This window comes from Gallus gallus, chromosome 3 (assembly GCF_016699485.2).
Source record: "Gallus gallus isolate bGalGal1 chromosome 3, bGalGal1.mat.broiler.GRCg7b, whole genome shotgun sequence".
Lineage (NCBI taxonomy): Eukaryota > Metazoa > Chordata > Aves > Galliformes > Phasianidae > Gallus > Gallus gallus.
The window spans coordinates 104,344,256-104,359,678 of record NC_052534.1 but is presented as its reverse complement, the minus strand read 5'-3'; the positions used below and the strand labels follow the sequence as shown (position 1 = coordinate 104,359,678).

Below are 15,423 nucleotides of genomic sequence, written 5' to 3'. Positions count from 1 at the left end.
GGAGGGGGCTGGTCCTAGGGGCTGGGGGCTAATGGAGGGGCTAGACCTAGGGGCTGGGGGCTAATTGGAGGGGTTAATGGGGGGGGGGGGGCTGGTCCTAGGGGCTGGGGGCTAATGGGGGGGGGGGGGCTAATGGGGGGGCTAGACCTAGGGGCTGGGGGCTAATGGGGGGGACTGGTCCTAGGGGCTGGGGGCTAATGGGGGGGGCTGGTCCTAGGGGCTGGGGGCTAATGGAGGGGCTAGACCTAGGGGCTGGGGGCTAATTGGGGGGGTTAATGGGGAGGGGGAAGCTAATGGGGGGGGGCTGGTCCTAGGGGCTGGGGGCTAATGGGGGGGGGGGGGCTAATGGGGAGGGGAGACTGGTGCCTGGGGATTAGAACTGGGGGTCAGTGCTGGGGGCTGAGGGCTGGTGTGTGAGGCTGGCGCTGCTGGCTGACCCCGGGGCCGTCGCCCGGCGCTCGCAGCCCTCCGCCGGGCTCTGCCCCGCATCGCAGGCTCCGCCCGCTCGGGGCGGTGTCGGTCGGTCGGTCGGTCGGACGGACGGACGGACGGAAGCGGCGGCGGTTCCGCGCTCCCTGCCGGCCCGGCCGGGCTCTGCCCCGCGCCCGCTGCCACCCGGCGGTTGCCGCGGCCATGGCGGAGCCGGGCAGGCCGCAGCGGAAGCTGTCGAGGGTCGGAGAGAGCCTTTACCGCGTCCTGGGGCTGGAGAAGGGCAGCTCGCCCGAGGAGATCAAACGGGCGTACCGGTAGGGCGGGCGCGGGGCGGCTACGGGCCGCGCTGCTCCGTACCGCTCCGTAGCGGGGCGGCCGTAGCGCCCGGTAACGGGCCGTGCCGTAGCGCCCCGCGTCCCCGTGTGCCCGCAGGAAGCTGGCGCTGCGCTACCACCCCGATAAGAACCCCGACGATCCGGCGGCGGCCGAACGCTTCAAGGAGATCAACAGCGCTCACGCCACGCTCAGCGACGCCGACCGGAGGCGGCTGTACGATCAGTACGGGTCTCTGGGCCTCTACGTGGCCGAGCAGTTCGGAGACGATGCCGTCCGGCATTACTTCCTCATGTCCCAATGGTGGTTCCAGGTGGGCGTCGGGCACCGCGGGGCTCCGGGGGGGTCGGGAGGGGAACGGGAGGGGGGGGCGCGGTGGCCTCGGGGGTCCTACAGTGGCCTTTGGGGATCTCAGGGCAGCTGGACAGTGGGGGGCTCAGGGCGGCCCCAGGGGACTCAATGAGGCTCCAGGGGTCTCAAGGCAGCCCTGGGGTCTCACAGTGTCTGGGTCTGGGGGCTCAGGAGGGCCCCAAGGTCGTAGGGTGGCTCCAGATGTCCTACAGTGGCCCTGGGATCTTAGGGCAGCTGGACACTGAGGTCTCAATGAGGCTCCAGGGCTCTCAAGACAGCCCTGGGGTCTCACAGTGTCTGGGTCTGGGGTTTCAGGTGGCTCTGGGGTCTCACAATGGCCTATGGGGATCTCAGGGCTGCTGGATGCTGAGGGCTCAGGGTGGCCCCAGGGGTCTCAATGCAGCCCTGGGGTCTCGCAGTGTCTGGGTCTGGGGTCTCAGGGTGGCTCTGGGGTATCATGGTGCCTACTGGGGTCTTACAATGGTCCTGGGGATCTCAGGGCAGCTGGACGCTGAGGGCTCAATGAGGCTCTACGTGTCTCAAGGCAGCCCTGGGGTCTCACAGTGCCTGGGTCTGAGGTCTCAGGTGGCCGTGGGGTCTTACAGTGGCCCTAGGATTTCATGGCAGCTGGATGCTGGAGTCTCAGGGTGGCCCTGGAGGTCTCAGATCCGCTCCAGGGGTCGCAGTGTGCAGCCCCTGGGGTCTCAAGGCAGCCCTGGGGTCTCAGAGTGCTTGGGTCTGGGGGCTCAAGAGAGCCCCAAGGTCGTAGGGTGGCTCCAGGTGTCCTACAGTGGCCCTGGGATCTCAGGGCAGTTGGACATTGAGGTCTCAATGAGGCTCCAGGGCTCTCAAGACAGCCCTGGGGTCTCGCAGTGTCTGGGTCTGGGGTTTCAGGTGGCTCTGGGGTCTCACAATGGCCTATGGGGATCTCAGGGCTGCTGGATGCTGAGGGCTCAGGGTGGCCCCAGGGGTCTCAATGCATCCCTGGGGTCTCGCAGTGTCTGGGTCTGGGGTCTCAGGTGGCCGTGGGGTCTCACAATGGCCCTAGGATTTCATGGCAGCTGGATGCTGGAGTCTGAGGGTGGCCCTGGAGGTCTCAGATCGGCTCCAGGTGTCTCAGTGTGCAGCCCCTGGGGTCTCAAGGCAGCCCTGGGGTCTTGCAGTGACTGGGTCTGGGGTCTCATGGTGCCTCCTGGGGTCTTACAATGGTCCTGGGGATCTCAGGGCAGCTGGACGCTGAGGACTCAATGAGGCTCTACGTGTCTCAAGACAGCCCCAGGGGTGTCACAGTGTCTGGGTCTGAGGTCTCAGGTGGCCGTGGGGCCTTAAAGTGGCCCTAGGATTTCATACCAGCTGGATGCTGGAGTCTTAGGGTGGCCCTGGAGGTCTCAGATCGGCTCCAGGGGTCTCATTGTGCAGCCCCCGGCGTCTCAAGGCAGCCCTGGGGTCTCACAGTGTCTGGGTCTGGGGTCTCAGGTGGCTCTGGGGTCTCACAATGGCCTATGGGGATCTCAGGACTGCTGGATGCTGAGGGCTCAGGGTGGCCCCAGGGGTCTCAAGGGAGCCCTGGGGTCTCACAGTGTCTGGGTCTGGGGTCTCAGGGTGGCTCTGGGGTATCATGGTGCCTACTGGGGTCTTACAGTGGTCCTGGGGATCTCAGGGCAGCTGGACGCTGAGGGCTCAATGAGGCTCTACGGGTCTCAAGGCAGCCCCAGGGGTGTCACAGTGTCTGGGTCTGGGGTCTCAGGTGGCCGTGGGGTCTTACAGTGGCCCTAGGATTTCATGGCAGCTGGATGCTGGAGTCTCAGGATGGCCCTGGAGGTCTCAGATCGGCTCCAGGGGTCTCAGTGTGCAGCCCCTGGGGTCTCAAGGCAGCCCTGGGGTCTCAGAGTGCTTGGGTCTGGGGGCTCAAGAGAGCCCCAAGGTCTTAGGGTGCTCCAGGTGTCCTACAGTGGCCCTGGGATCTCAGGGCAGTTGGACACTGAGGTCTCAATGAGGCTCCAGGGCTCTCAAGACAGCCCTGGGGTCTCACAGTGTCTGGGTCTGGCGTTTCAGGTGGCTCTGGGGTCTCACAATGGCCAATGGGGATCTCAGGGCTGCTGGATGCTGAGGGCTCAGGGTGGCCCCACGGGTCTCAAGGCAGCCCTGGGGTCTCACAGTGCCTGGGTCTGGGGTCTCAGGTGGCCGTGGGGTCTTACAGTGGCCCTAGGATTTCATGGCAGCTGGATGCTGGAGTCTCAGGATGGCCCTGGAGGTCTCAGATCGGCTCCAGGTATCTCATTGTGCAGCCCCCGGCGTCTCAAGGCAGCCCTGGGGTCTCAGAGTGCTTGGGTCTGGGGGCTCAAGAGAGCCCCAAGGTCTTAGGGTGCTCCAGGTGTCCTACAGTGGACCTGGGAACTCAGGGCAGCTGGACACTGAGGTCTTAATGAGGCTCCAGGGCTCTCAAGGCAGCCCTGGGGTCTCACAGTGTCTGGGTCTGGAGTCTCAGGGTGGCTCTGGGGTCTCACGGTGGCTCCTGGAGTCTTACAGTGGCCCAGGGATTCACAGGGCAGTTGGACTCTGGGGTCTCAATGCAGCCCTGGGGTCTCGCAGTGTCTGGGTCTGGGGTCTCAGGTGGCCGTGGGGTCTTACAATGGTCCTGGGGATCTCAGGGCAGCTAGACACTGAAGTCTCAATGAGGCTCTATGGGTCTCAAGGCAGCCCTGGGGTCTCACAGTGTCTGGGTCTGGGGTTTCAGGTGGCTCTGGGGTCTCACAATGGCCTATGGGGATCTCAGGGCTGCTGGATGCTGAGGCTCAGGGTGGCCCCAGGGGTCTCAATGCAGCCCTGGGATCTCACAGTGCCTGGGTCTGGGGTCTCAGGTGGCTCTGGGGTCTCACAATGGCCCTAGGATTTCATGGCAGCTGGATGCTGGAGTCTGAGCGTGGCCCTGGAGGTCTCAGATCGGCTCCAGGGGTCTCAGTGTGCAGCCCCTGGGGTCTCAAGGCAGCCCTGGGGTCTCACAGTGCTTGGGTTTGGGGCTCAGGAGGGCCCCAAGGTCTTTGGGTGGCTCCAGGTGTCCTACGGTGGCCTTTGGTGATCTCAGGGCAGCTGGACACTGAGGTCTCAATGAGGCTCTAGGGGTCTCAAGGGAGCCCTGGGGTCTCACAGTGTCTGGGTCTGGGGTTTCAGGTGGCTCTGGGGTCTCACAATGGCCTATGGGGATCTCAGGGCAGCTGGACGCTGAGGGCTCAGGGTGGCCCCAGGGGTCTCAAGGCAGCCCTGGGGTCTCACAGTGCCTGGGTCTGGGGTCTCAGGAGGGTCCTGGGGTCTCACAGTGGCTCCCGGTGTCTTATAGTGCCCATGTGGATCTCAGGGCAGCTGGACACTGGGGTCTCAGGGTGGCCCCAGGGGTCTCAGTGTGCAGCCTCAGAGGTCTCAAGACAGCCCTGGGGTCTCAGAGTGCTTGGGTATGGGGGCTCAGGAGAGCCCCAAGGTCCTAGGGTGGCTCCAGGTGTCCTACAGTGGCCTTTGGGGATCTCAGGGCAGTTGGACACTGAGGTCTCAGTGCAGGCCCAGGGCTCTCAATGCAGCCCCAGGGCTCTCAGGGCAGCCCTGGGGTCTCACAGTGCCTGGGTCTGGGGTCTCAGGAGGGCCCCAAGGTCTTAGGGTGGCTCCAGATGTCCTGCAGTGGCCCTGGGACTCTCATAGCAGCTGGACATTGGGGTCTCAGGGTGACCCCAGGGGTCTCAGTGTGCAGCCCCAGGGCTCTCAAGGCAGCCCTGGGATGTCACAGTGCCTGGGTCTGGGGTCTCACCTGGCCCTGTGGCTCTCATGGCAGTCGGGCCACGGGCTCTCAGAGCAGCCCCATGGGTCTCGTGGCAACCCCGGTCTCTTAAGCCATCTTGGGGGTGTCAGAGCAGCCCCGTGGTTCTCAGGGTGCCATGCCATCCCGCAGGCCCTGGCGCTGTGCTGCGGCGTGCTGACCTGCTGCTGCTGTTTCTGCTGCTGCTTCTTCTGCTGCGGGAAGTGCTGCCCGCCCCGCGAGGACGAGTCCTATAAGTACGTCGACCCCAAGGACCTGGAGGCGGACGATGGGGGAGGTGAGTCGGGGTCCGATGCTCCCGGCTCACAGAGTCCTGCAAGGGGGGGTTGGGGGGGGGGGGGTCTGCATCCGGCTCATGTGGGGCTGGGGGCTGGTGGGACCCATGGGGCTGGAGGTTCCCTTGGTTTCTTTGGGGTGTGTACAACGTGAGGGCCGTGCTGGTGCCAACGGGCAGCCCCATATCGCTGCCGGGACCCCCAGGATCCCCTCCCCGGCTCCGCTGACCCACACGTTTTCTTTCCAGACCCGCAGGTCCCGGTGGAAGCGCAGCCCCCCCCAAGCAGCGCTCAGCCCCTGCCTGCTGCCGAAGCCAGGAGCGAGGCGTAGGGCCGCCTATGTGCCGGGTTGGGGGGGGAGGGGGGGGTGGTAGAACCTCCTCCCTGACCACTGCTACTCCCCGGGCCCCCCTCTGGGGAGGGGCCACAATCTCAGGTGAAACCGTCCTGCAGCGCTGTGACCGAGACCGGTAGCACTGTAACCCCGGGGCCGGACCCCCCTGACGGGCGCTGTGTGCCATACGCTGCTGTGGGGCTGACCGGGGTGTGGGGGGGGGGGGGGAGGGGAGGGAGGGAGGGATGGAGGAGGGGCTGCCCGCCGCGCCCCTCTCTGCCCCACCGCGGGACCGCACCGCGCTCGCTTATGGGGCTGGGACCCTTCAGGCACTTTCCGTGGGTTTGTATAGATTTTACGGGCACCATTAAAGGCTGATGGGGGGGGAGCTCAGCCGTGTGGTCTCTTGTCTCGGAGAACGGGGGGGTGGGGGGGGGGGGCAGCGGTGGAGCCGGGCTGGGATGGCAGCGCCGTACCGCTCCCGGGGGGCGTCGGGACGGAGTGACCCCGGCGGTGGGACGGCCGCCCGCCGTGACTCAGTGTCACCCGACGCCGCCGACAGCTGCGCGGCCCCGACGGGGCGGGGGCGGCTAAAATTAGAGCCGCGGGGCCGGAGCGGGGCAGTGCGGGGCCGGAGAGGTACCGGAGAGGTACCGGGACCGCGGAGATGAACTTCGCGGTGGGGCTGAAGCCGCTGCTGGCGGAAGCGCGGAGCATGGAGAGCTTGGAGAAACAGCTCATCTGCCCCATCTGCCTGGAGATGTTCACCAAACCCGTGGTCATCCTGCCCTGCCAGCACAACCTCTGCCGCAAGTGCGCCAACGACGTCTTCCAGGTGCGGGGCGCTGCGGGGCGTTGCGGGGCGGGGAGCCGGGACCTGGGAGCTGCGCCCGGGCTTGGGAGCTCCGTGCACGGGAGGAGCGGGGGGGTTCTCTCTCCCGGAGCGGCGCGCTGACCCCCCCCGCCCTGCTCTCCCCTTATACCCCCCCCCCGTCCACCCCTCAGGCCTCCAACCCGCTGTGGCAGTCGCGGGGTTCCGGCGCGGGGCCGTCCGGGGGGCGGTTCCGGTGCCCGTCGTGCCGCCACGAGGTGGTGCTGGACCGGCACGGGGTGTACGGGCTGCAGCGGAACCTGCTGGTGGAGAACATCATCGACATCTACAAGCAGGAATCGGCGCGGTGCGGGGCGGCTCCAGGCGGGACACGAGTGGGAGGGAGCCCGTGGGGTGGGGGGGATGGATTGGGGATAAAGGGGCTCCTGAGGGGGCTTGGGGGCACCGTGGGGTGAGGTGGGGCGGGGGGGTGCCGTGGTGTGTGGGGTATGGAGGGTTGCGCAGGGGGGACACGAGGGGGTATGAGCCTGGGTGGGGGGGAATTTGGGCTAAAGGGGCTCCTGTGGGGCTGGGGGTGATGTGGGGCAGAGGGGTGCCGCGGGGGAGGGAGTGCCACGGGGCAGAGGGATGCTATGGGGCAGAAGGGGGCCGTGGGGCCGTGCCGTGGGGCGCAGCGCCCTCTCCGCCCTCCCCCCGCAGCCCCCTGCACGCCAAGGCGGAGCAGCAGCTGATGTGCGAGGAGCACGAGGACGAGCGCATCAACATCTACTGCCTGCGCTGCGAGGCGCCCACCTGCTCCCTCTGCAAGGTGTTCGGCGCTCACAAGGACTGCGAGGTCGCCCCGCTGCCCGCCGTGTACCAGCGCCAAAAGGTGGGTGACCCCCAGGGGTGGGGGAATGGGCACGGAGTGGGGGGGTCCCCCAGTGCGACCCCAACGCTGCTCCGCCCCCAGAGCGAGCTGAGCGACGGCATCGCCATGCTGGTGGCGGGCAACGACCGCATCCAGGCCATCATCACGCAGATGGAGGAGATCTGCCGCACCATCGAGGTGGGGCTGACCCTATGCGTGCCTCCCCCCCCGCCCCCCACGCCCTGTGCGTGGATTGGGACCCCACCCTGCGGGCTGTGCGTCCACACGGAGGGACGTTTCTGGGTGGGAAATCCCCACCGCAGCCACGCAGTGCGGGCGTCCCCGGGGCGGTGCCGTCAGTGGGGCTGTGGGGTGGGAGCACGGCAGCCCCCTGAGCCCCGGGGTCGGTTTGGGGGGGGTCCCGTAGGAGAACGGCCGCCGGCAGAAGCAGCACGTGGGGCTGCGCTTCGACTCGCTCTGCAGCATCCTGGAGGAGCGCAAGAAGGAGCTGCTGCAGAGCATCGCCCGCGAGCAGGAGGCCAAGGTGCAGCGCGTGCGCGGCCTCATCCGGCAGTACGGGGACCACCTGGAGGCCTCCTCCAAGCTGGTGGAGACGGCCATCCAGGCCATGGAGGAGCCCCAGATGGCCGTGTACCTGCAGGTGTCTGGGGGGGCTGTGTGCGGGGGGCTGTGCCCTGTGCCCCGCGGCTCGGTGCGTTGCTCCTGGGATGCTGACGGCACTCTGCTTTCCCCCACAGCACTCCAAGGAGCTCCTGAAGAAGTGAGTGGGGGTGGGAGGGGACGAGATGGGGATGGCATGGGGGGGGGGAAGGTGGGGGGGGCTCATGCTGCTTGCTCTACCCCCAGGATCACAGACATGTCCAAGGTGTCGATGAGCAGCCGCCCTGAGCCCGGCTATGAGAGCATGGACCACTTCTCCATCAATGTGGACCACGTTGCTGAGATGCTGCGCACCATCGACTTCCAGCCAGGTGCCAACATGGGGAGGGAGCTGCCTCGGGGGGGGGGGGGGGGGGAGGGGGGGGGGGCTGCTGCGGGGATGTCCTCACACTGAAGTGTGCCTCTGCCCCACAGAAGCGCTGGGTGAGGACGATGGGGACGGACCCACAGACAGCAGTGAGGGTGTGGGGGATGAGGAGAGCCTGGAGGCACCCGAGGCTGCTGAGGGTGAGCGTGCGCTGTGCCGTGCCGTGCTATGCTGTGCTGCAGCCACCATGGTGCTTCTGTGGCTGCAGCGTGGCCATGTATGGTGCATGGTCTCACACTGCACCACGTGTCCCTCCCTCTGTGTGTCCACTGCTTTTTCTCCGCAGATGTGGGGCCAAGGCAGAAGCCATTGAGCTCTCCCCATGGTGAGATGCTCTGTGGGGATGAGCCGGGTTGTGGGGAGAGGAATGAGGATGGGATGGGGAGAGGGATGGGGATGGGATGGAGATGCGGTGGAAGGGAATGGGGTGAGGGTGGCTGTGGATGGGATGGGGAGAGGGATGGAGTGAGGATGGGGATAGGAGAGGGATGGGATGGGGATAGGATGGGGATAGAGATGGGAATGGGGATAGGATGGGGATGGGGATGGGGATGGGGATGGGGATGGGGATGGGATGGGAATGGGGATGAGAATGGGGATGGGGATGGGGATGGGATGGGGATATGATGACGATGAGGATGGGATGGGGATAGGATGGAGATAGGGATAGGGATAGGATAGGGATGGGAATCAGGATAGGATGGGGATGGGGATGGGATAGGATGGGGATGGGTTTAAGAGGTGGATGGGATGGGGATGAGATGGGATGGGGATAGGATGGGGATAAGGATAGGATAGGGATGGGAATGGGGATAGGATGGGGATGGGGATGGGGATAGGATGGGGATGAAGATGGGATGGGGATAAGGATAGGATAGGGATGGGAATGGGGATAGCATGGGGATGGGGATGGGGATAGGATGGGGATGAAGATGGGATGGGGATAAGATAGGGATGAGATGGGGATGAGATGGGGATGGGATGGGATGGGGACTTTGTGCTGGGCACAGCGCTGAGGCCAATATCCGGTGCAGGTCAGCACTGAGCCAGACTCACGGCACAGCATTGACACCAGCAAACCCTACAGCCCTATGACTGCTATGAAGCCCCACACGGCGGGGCTGCCCCCACCCCTCATTAAACCGAGCGAGAGGACGCTGTGAGGTGTGTTGTGTGGGGATGAGGTGGCTGCGGGGTCGCCTCGCAGTGGGGCTTTGCGTTCCGCCCGCAGCCCCACGTCTGGGGGGAGCACCCACGTCTGCCACCCCCGCAGCTCCGTCTGGCAGCACCGTCCCCTGGGTGTGCCGAGCAAACAGCACCGGGCTGAGCACACAGCGCTGCAATTACCGGTGGGTCACGGCCCGTGCCCCCACCCCGGCGCCGCGTCAGCCGCCCCACGTCACCGCTGATGCACGGGGACGGGGACGGGGTGTCTCTGCGCCCCGTGGGTCCCAGCTCAGTCTGCGGCCCGAGTGCCGTCCCCAAAGCTGGTGGGCCCTCAGCGGCAGAAGGGGATGGGGGGCAGTGACGGCTGCCGGCCGGGGACGGGGGCGCAACGGGGACACTCAGCCTGGAACTGGGGGGGGCTCGGGGAGGGTCTTACCGTGGGCTGCAAGTATCCGAAGGTGGGGACGGAGCGGAGACGGAGGCGGCGCCCCGCACGCAGCTCCACACTACGGCTTTTCTACAGCGTTTTATTACAAAACGGGCTCGGGGCCGGCCCGGAGGGCAGTCCCGGAGCCGCGCACCCGTCGGAGCGGTCCCGGCGCGGTGCGGTGCCGGCGCGAGGCTCAGCGCCCCACGGCGTCGAGGATGCGGCGGTTGGTGTCGGCGCGGGCGCGCTGGCTCTGGGCGCGGGCGAGCAGCAGGAGGTGCCGCAGGAGATGGAACGTGAGGTCGATGGAGAGCGGCGGGTCGTCCCTCCGAGTCCTCCACGGCTCCGCGGGCAGCGGCGGCCACGGCGCTTCGGATCTCCCCTCCGCCGCGGGGACCCCCGAGCCGGGGCCGTCGGGGCCGTCGGGGCGGGCGGGGCGGGGGGCGGCGGGGAACGGGCGGCACAGCAGCAGCAGAACGGTGAGCAGCGCCCGCCGCATCTCGGCTCGTCCGCACCTGCGGGGCCGCGGGTCAGCGCGGAGTCCGCACCCGACGGGGCTTCCCCGAGGCCGAGCGCCCCCCCGGCCCGTCCCGCACCGCCCCGCACCGCCCCGTCCCGTCCCGCCCGTACCGCTGCGCTGAGCTCTGGGCGCCGTGCGCTGCGCGGAGCTCCGTCCGTCCCCGCGGGGCTGAGCCGGAGCCGCGCTCGGGGCTTTATATGGGGCCCGGAGCGGGGTTGACGTCAGCGGCGGGCACGCACCGGGCGGGGGCGGGGGGTGCGGGGCTGCGGGGGGCGGCGGGTCCGGACCGCACCGGAACCGGGAGCGGTCCCTCCGGAACTCGCATCGCTCCGGTGGCCGCTCACCCCCCGCACCTCTCCCGGCGCCCCGCACCGCCCCCGCCCGCACCCCGCGCCCCTCTCCCGGTTCCGCTCTCCGTGGTGCTGAAGGGGCGGCGCGGGGCGAGGCGGCCGTCGGGGCCGCGTTTCCCGTCGGAGATGGGGTGCCGGACCCCCGCAACGACTCGACATCCCCCCGACCCTTCCTCCCCCCACCCCACCCCCCCTCCCGGTGCACCCCCCCTGGCACCGCGCCGGTCCCGCACGCCGCGGCCAAGCGCTGCAGACGGCCCCGAGGAAGCGGCGGTGGCCAACGGCGTGACTCATAGCGGCGAGCGCGGTGCCATGAGGCTCGGGGGTACGGAACCGCGGCACCGCGCCCGGCGAGGATGGGGGACGACGGGCCGAGGGCTGAACCCCCGACCCCAAAAGGCCACAGGGTGGCGGGGGGCCGATAATTCACACGTCGTCGGGGGCGGCAGAGAGGTGCATTTATTGGGTGCTCCTGAAGGGCCCGAATCAAGGCCGAGTGGAGGTACTGTCGTGCACTGTCGCACGTGGGGTGCGAGCCAGCAGCGAGGCTGGGGAAGGACGGAGCACCCCCCATGCTGGGCAGGGCACAGAGCACGGGCAGAGAGGTCCCACGGCCACACGGGGTCATCGCTGCCACGGCATCCCCATGGGGGACCGCACGGCGCTCCAGCCCCACACACGCTCCCTGGCCGAGGCCCCAGAGGCGGTGGGTGGGGGCACCTGGAGCACGGCTCCCCCCTCACAGCCTGTTTGCTTTCCAGGACAGGTAGCAGTTCCAGACAATGGCAACACACTGCACGACGGCCAACCTGGGAACAGAGGGGTGGATGGGTCAGCAGACACAGCCATAGGCGGCGGGAGCTGTGGGGCCATGGGGCCGTGTTGCTACCTGTGGGCCAGAGGGACGAAGTAGAAGTTGGCGATCTGCACCGGCGGCCAAATCTGGGCAGAGGGGAGGAGCGATATGAGGGGCCGCAGGCAGCTCTGTGCCACGGGATCAGGGAATCCAACCCAGGATTCCATCCTCAGCACTTACACAGTAGTTGGTGAGCAGAGCGTCCACGTAGTCCTGGGGAAGGTGGAGGCCATGAGCGGAGGGAGCAGCCCTGCAACCACACCACCCCACACAGCCCGGCACAGCTGAGGGCAGAGGAGCAGTGCAGGGACAGCTGTGACCCAGCATGCAGCAGGCAGGGACTGTAGTCCCCCCCAAGCTGGGCAAAGGTAGGTCCTCCTTCCCCTGCCTGGGGATGTGCCCATGTAGGGCCGGGAGTGGTGGCAGCGTGAGAGCAGGAGGCGGCCAGGAGTGCTGTGGCAGCTCTGGGGCACAGCTTCTGTTGCAGCCCCCCGGGGTCACAGATGTCAGGGACAAGGGGGGAGTGCAGCACGCCTCCCATCCCCTTGCCCAGCCTGGCTGTGACTCAGCCGGGATCCGGCCTCCTCCCGGCACTGGCCGGCGGCCCAGAACGGGAAGAGCGAGCACTGGGGTGATGGATGCGCTGTGACGCTCCCTCTACGTGGGGAGAGGCGGATGTGCCCCAAGTGGGGGTGAAGGTGTCCCCAGAGCAGAGCTCTCAGCCCACCTGGTGCAGCCGGCTCCAGTTACAGCCCGCAGGGTGGTAACCTACAGGTACACACCTGCAGGTACCGCGTGCTGCACCCCGACAGATGGGTGAACACCCCTCATCCCCCTGTGCCGTGTCCCACGGCGGGTGGGCACCCGCTCCCCGGTGAGTCACCCTCCGGCCGCGCTGACTCAGCGCCTGCGCTGGGTTCCAGCAATCGCTGCTAATGGGAACCATCTCCGTAATGGCTCTGAGACGTGGCCAGGAGAGGGGACAGATGGCACACGGGGAGCTGGGGGCACCACATCCGGCCCATGTGGGACTCCACAGCGTGTCCCACTCCCGCGCTCATCACCTCCTGTAAGACGCTGCACCAAGCACTGACCTGGGTCTGGCCCCGCAGTGGCTGCTCTGTGTCCCATAGCCGTCATCACCCCACCCCAGCAGTGGGGCGGCAGCAGCAGCCGGCTCTGGGTTGGGGACACAACAGCCACGAGGACAGGAGGGAGCAGGGAGGTCAGGGGCAAACCCAGCACCAGGGCAGCACTGCGGATGTTAGAGCCAAGCGGGCATCCCAGCCCCAACAGCCCCACAGCGCTCGGGGCAGGCACGCACCTGCTGGATCTTGGCCCAGTTCTGCTCCACCGACAGCCCGTTCACCGCCCCGGTGATGGCGAGGAAGCAGCCGAGAAAACACGGTGCAAAGGCACCCTGCAAGAGAGCAGCAGGAGCCTGGCTGAGGCCCTGCAGCGCCCGGGGAGCCCCCAGCACACAGCTGCAGGCACGGGGCCTGCAAATCTGGGAGCACCCGAGAGCGGCAGCAGGAGGGAGGCAGCACCGTCGTGCCGCCCCATCCCCACACCCACGGGCACTGACCTGATCCAGCACCATCTTCTTCACGGCCACTGCTTTTGTGGCCCCTGGGATGAGCCGGTCCAGGATCCTGTACCACCCGCCCACAACGGGGCCCTGCAAGAGCTGCGTGCTGAGCGCGGTGCTGGGGCCGTGGGGTGCCCACAGGAGCCGGGCAGCCACCCGCCCACCCCGCAGCTCAGCACGGGTGCCCCCCGCATCAGCACCCACCACAAAGCAGAAGCCTATGGCCATCATTTTCAGGGTGCGTTGGCTGTGGTGCCCGCGCAGCCCGCGCTGCTCCACCAGCTGCTGTGCGATCACATCACCGGCTCCCATCAGTGCCCCTGCAACCAGCACGGAGCTCAGGAGGGCGGCGGGCACAGGGTGGGGGTCCTGCCCGAGCCCCACGAGCAGCTGATCCCCAGTTGTGCCGTTCCTCGCTCGGTGCCAGGACCGCTCCCGGTTCCTCCTGGCCGTTGGCACAGCTCGGAGCAGTGTTTCCATATCAGTGTGCAGGATTGAGCTGCGTGCCCACGCTCTCGGTGGGGTGCAGCTCAGCAGGTCTCTGGCAGCCCCCGCCCCGTCCTGCCCTCCCGACCTCTTCGACGCAACTCCCTTGGCTCGGCGCTCTGTGCCCCAACCCTCGCGGGCTCCATGCTCGCTCCCAGCACTCTGGTTCCCAAGGCAGTGCTCCAGCCCCCACACTTCTGCCCCCTTCTTGAGAACTTGGAGCACCCCCCGCATCAGCTCCTGCAGCCCCTCACAGGGCAGACTCCAGCCTAAAGGCACAGCCACAGCACTGCACACCCAGCACCCCACAGCCTGAATTCACCCACAGGGAGATGCAACCCCCAGCACGCGCACCCACTCTGACGGGCAATGGCCAGACTGTGCAGCTGGGGTGGCCCAGGAGGGTCAGGTGACCCCAATGCTAACCCATAACCCAGGACTGGAACTCACCGCTGCGTCCCCCAGCCCTAAGCTGATCCCCCAGGCCCTGCTTGCTGAGTCTGCTGCTCCCACGCGCTGCAGCCAAGGGCCCTGGAGCGCACTCAAGCCTAAGTAGGGCACAGTGTAGGCAGCCCCCGCGGGCCTCGTTGGCTGCGGGGCCGCTCACTGCAGGCAGAGGCCACCAGGTCACCGTTGTGGGCACGTGCTGCTGCTGCCGGACTCAGGCTCTGCTGGCATCCTGGCCCCCAGCCCGGCCTGCGGGAGGTAAAGTGCTGCCCCGCAGCTCTCACCGCTGCTGGCTGCCCCCAGTGCGAGCAGCTGCCAGGAATTGTCCCTGGCCTGGCCCCGGCTGCAGCTCTGTGTCGGGGGAACATTGCAGCTGCACAGCGGGACTGGAGCTCAGGGCTGGAGCGTGGGGGGCTGCAGTCCTTCAAGTGTGCCCAGGCGCAAGGACAGAGCCCCTCCTCAGCCACCCAATGCCATTCAGCACCGAGGGCTGCTCGGTCCCACGGTCGGCCCAGGGGTTGCCCCACACCACAGAAGTCAGCTCTGGTGGGGAGAAGCAATGGTGAGGAGGAACCCAGAGCAAGTCTCGAACTGCAGTGTGTACCCGGTGTGAGGCCCCCCCCCCCCCCCCCCCGGCTCTGCCTGGCCCCCCTCCAGGACACGGAGGAACATCGTGGCGGCACAGTCCCACAGCGGGTGCCAGGCAGTGAATTCCATCAAGGGAGATAAAAATAACAAAGGGAACGGTGAGGTGGCCTGGCACAGCCCCAGCGCTTGGCACCACCCTCAGCAGGGGCTGGCAGCAGAGACGGTGCCGTCACCCCACGGGAAACAAGGGGGGGGGGAGGGGGGATGGGTAGCAAAGGGTGGAGGCGCTCCCATCCCCCAACTCCCCCTTTCCGGGGAGGTGCGTTTCAGTGGGCTCCGGGCTACATGCGGGGATCCACCCGGAGAGGGGGAGGGCCCTCTGGGCTCGTGGCATCGCCCGTCCCGGACACGGAGGGGCCCCAAAGGACACGGAACGGACCAAGGAGCGGCACACGGAGCCCAGCGCGGCAGACGGGGAAAGCCCTCTGCAGGCCCAGGCGCCGGGGCCGATCAGGCCCAAGGCCCATACAGCGCCTCCCATCCCCCAGGCCCCACCACCACCCCCCGGCCCACGGACTCGTCGTGCGGTGCAGAGGGGGGCGGGCCGGGCCCTTACCGGCGGTCAGCGCCTGCACGGCCCAGGGCCGCCGCGCCAGGAACCGCCGCAACGCCGCCATGCCGTCCGCATGGCCACGTGACACGGCGCAGAATGATGACGCACACCCAGCGCGGCA

At 67.6% G+C, this 15,423-nt stretch overlaps 4 protein-coding genes across 17 annotated transcripts; 2 read left to right on the top strand and 2 right to left on the bottom strand.

Moving 5' to 3' along the window:
- Positions 1–518: 518 nt before the first annotated feature.
- DNAJC5G (DnaJ heat shock protein family (Hsp40) member C5 gamma) lies at positions 519–5,918 on the top strand. Its single transcript, XM_015284988.4, has 4 exons — positions 519–746; positions 865–1,078; positions 5,054–5,198; positions 5,445–5,918. The coding sequence occupies exons 1-4, from the start codon at positions 634–636 to the stop codon at positions 5,525–5,527; spliced, it is 555 nt and encodes a 184-aa protein (XP_015140474.1). The 5' UTR covers positions 519–633; the 3' UTR covers positions 5,528–5,918.
- A 229-nt stretch (positions 5,919–6,147) lies between these two features.
- On the top strand, positions 6,148–9,415 carry TRIM54 (tripartite motif containing 54). Of its 3 annotated transcripts, none has more exons than XM_015285001.4 (10): positions 6,148–6,365; positions 6,536–6,708; positions 7,062–7,233; positions 7,315–7,410; positions 7,640–7,756; positions 7,971–7,993; positions 8,080–8,204; positions 8,308–8,400; positions 8,547–8,585; positions 9,295–9,415. In XM_015285001.4, the coding sequence occupies exons 1-10, from the start codon at positions 6,198–6,200 to the stop codon at positions 9,303–9,305; spliced, it is 1,017 nt and encodes a 338-aa protein (XP_015140487.2). In that variant the 5' UTR covers positions 6,148–6,197; the 3' UTR covers positions 9,306–9,415. The 3 variants fall into 3 exon arrangements, with proteins under 3 accessions (XP_015140487.2, XP_015140486.2, XP_025004887.2); XM_015285000.4 differs by having other exon boundaries at positions 7,640–7,873; XM_025149119.3 differs by having other exon boundaries at positions 7,062–7,410; positions 7,640–7,873.
- A 536-nt stretch (positions 9,416–9,951) lies between these two features.
- On the bottom strand, positions 9,952–11,352 carry UCN (urocortin). The gene has a single exon (XM_046939396.1). The coding sequence runs from the start codon at positions 11,350–11,352 to the stop codon at positions 10,051–10,053; it is 1,302 nt and encodes a 433-aa protein (XP_046795352.1). The 3' UTR covers positions 9,952–10,050.
- On the bottom strand, positions 11,161–15,403 carry MPV17 (mitochondrial inner membrane protein MPV17). Of its 12 annotated transcripts, XM_040698043.2 has the most exons (8): positions 15,306–15,403; positions 13,373–13,488; positions 13,166–13,258; positions 12,905–13,000; positions 12,675–12,759; positions 11,761–11,864; positions 11,614–11,666; positions 11,161–11,533 (listed from the first exon to the last, which is right to left on the bottom strand). In XM_040698043.2, exons 1-8 carry the CDS (start codon positions 15,364–15,366, stop codon positions 11,464–11,466), a joined length of 678 nt encoding a protein of 225 aa, XP_040553977.1. In that variant the 5' UTR covers positions 15,367–15,403; the 3' UTR covers positions 11,161–11,463. The 12 variants fall into 12 exon arrangements, with proteins under 12 accessions (XP_040553977.1, XP_015140481.2, XP_003641100.1 ...); XM_015284995.4 differs by having other exon boundaries at positions 13,373–15,403; XM_003641052.6 differs by lacking the exon at positions 12,675–12,759 and having other exon boundaries at positions 11,761–11,793.
- Positions 15,404–15,423: the final 20 nt, after the last annotated feature.

Excerpts from the sequence above, each read along its gene's own strand:
- DNAJC5G (XM_015284988.4), top strand. The coding sequence starts at position 634 with ATGGCGGAGCCGGGCAGGCCGCAGCGGAAGCTGTCGAGGGTCGGAGAG. Across the intron at positions 747-864 it reads GAGATCAAACGGGCGTACCG|GAAGCTGGCGCTGCGCTACC; the intron begins GTAGGGCGGGCG and ends GTGTGCCCGCAG. Across the intron at positions 5,199-5,444 it reads GGAGGCGGACGATGGGGGAG|ACCCGCAGGTCCCGGTGGAA; the intron begins GTGAGTCGGGGT and ends TTTTCTTTCCAG.
- TRIM54 (XM_025149119.3), top strand. The coding sequence starts at position 6,198 with ATGAACTTCGCGGTGGGGCTGAAGCCGCTGCTGGCGGAAGCGCGGAGC. Across the intron at positions 7,874-7,970 it reads AGATGGCCGTGTACCTGCAG|CACTCCAAGGAGCTCCTGAA; the intron begins GTGTCTGGGGGG and ends TTTCCCCCACAG. Across the intron at positions 8,205-8,307 it reads CACCATCGACTTCCAGCCAG|AAGCGCTGGGTGAGGACGAT; the intron begins GTGCCAACATGG and ends TCTGCCCCACAG.
- UCN (XM_046939396.1), bottom strand. The coding sequence starts at position 11,352 with ATGACCCCGTGTGGCCGTGGGACCTCTCTGCCCGTGCTCTGTGCCCTG.
- MPV17 (XM_015284995.4), bottom strand. The coding sequence starts at position 13,888 with ATGCGGGGGGTGCTCCAAGTTCTCAAGAAGGGGGCAGAAGTGTGGGGG. Across the intron at positions 12,760-12,904 it reads ACTGGGCCAAGATCCAGCAG|AGCCGGCTGCTGCTGCCGCC; the intron begins GTGCGTGCCTGC and ends TCCCCAACCCAG. Across the intron at positions 11,865-12,674 it reads CACTGCGGGGCCAGACCCAG|CTGTGCCGGGCTGTGTGGGG; the intron begins GTCAGTGCTTGG and ends CTCTGCCCTCAG.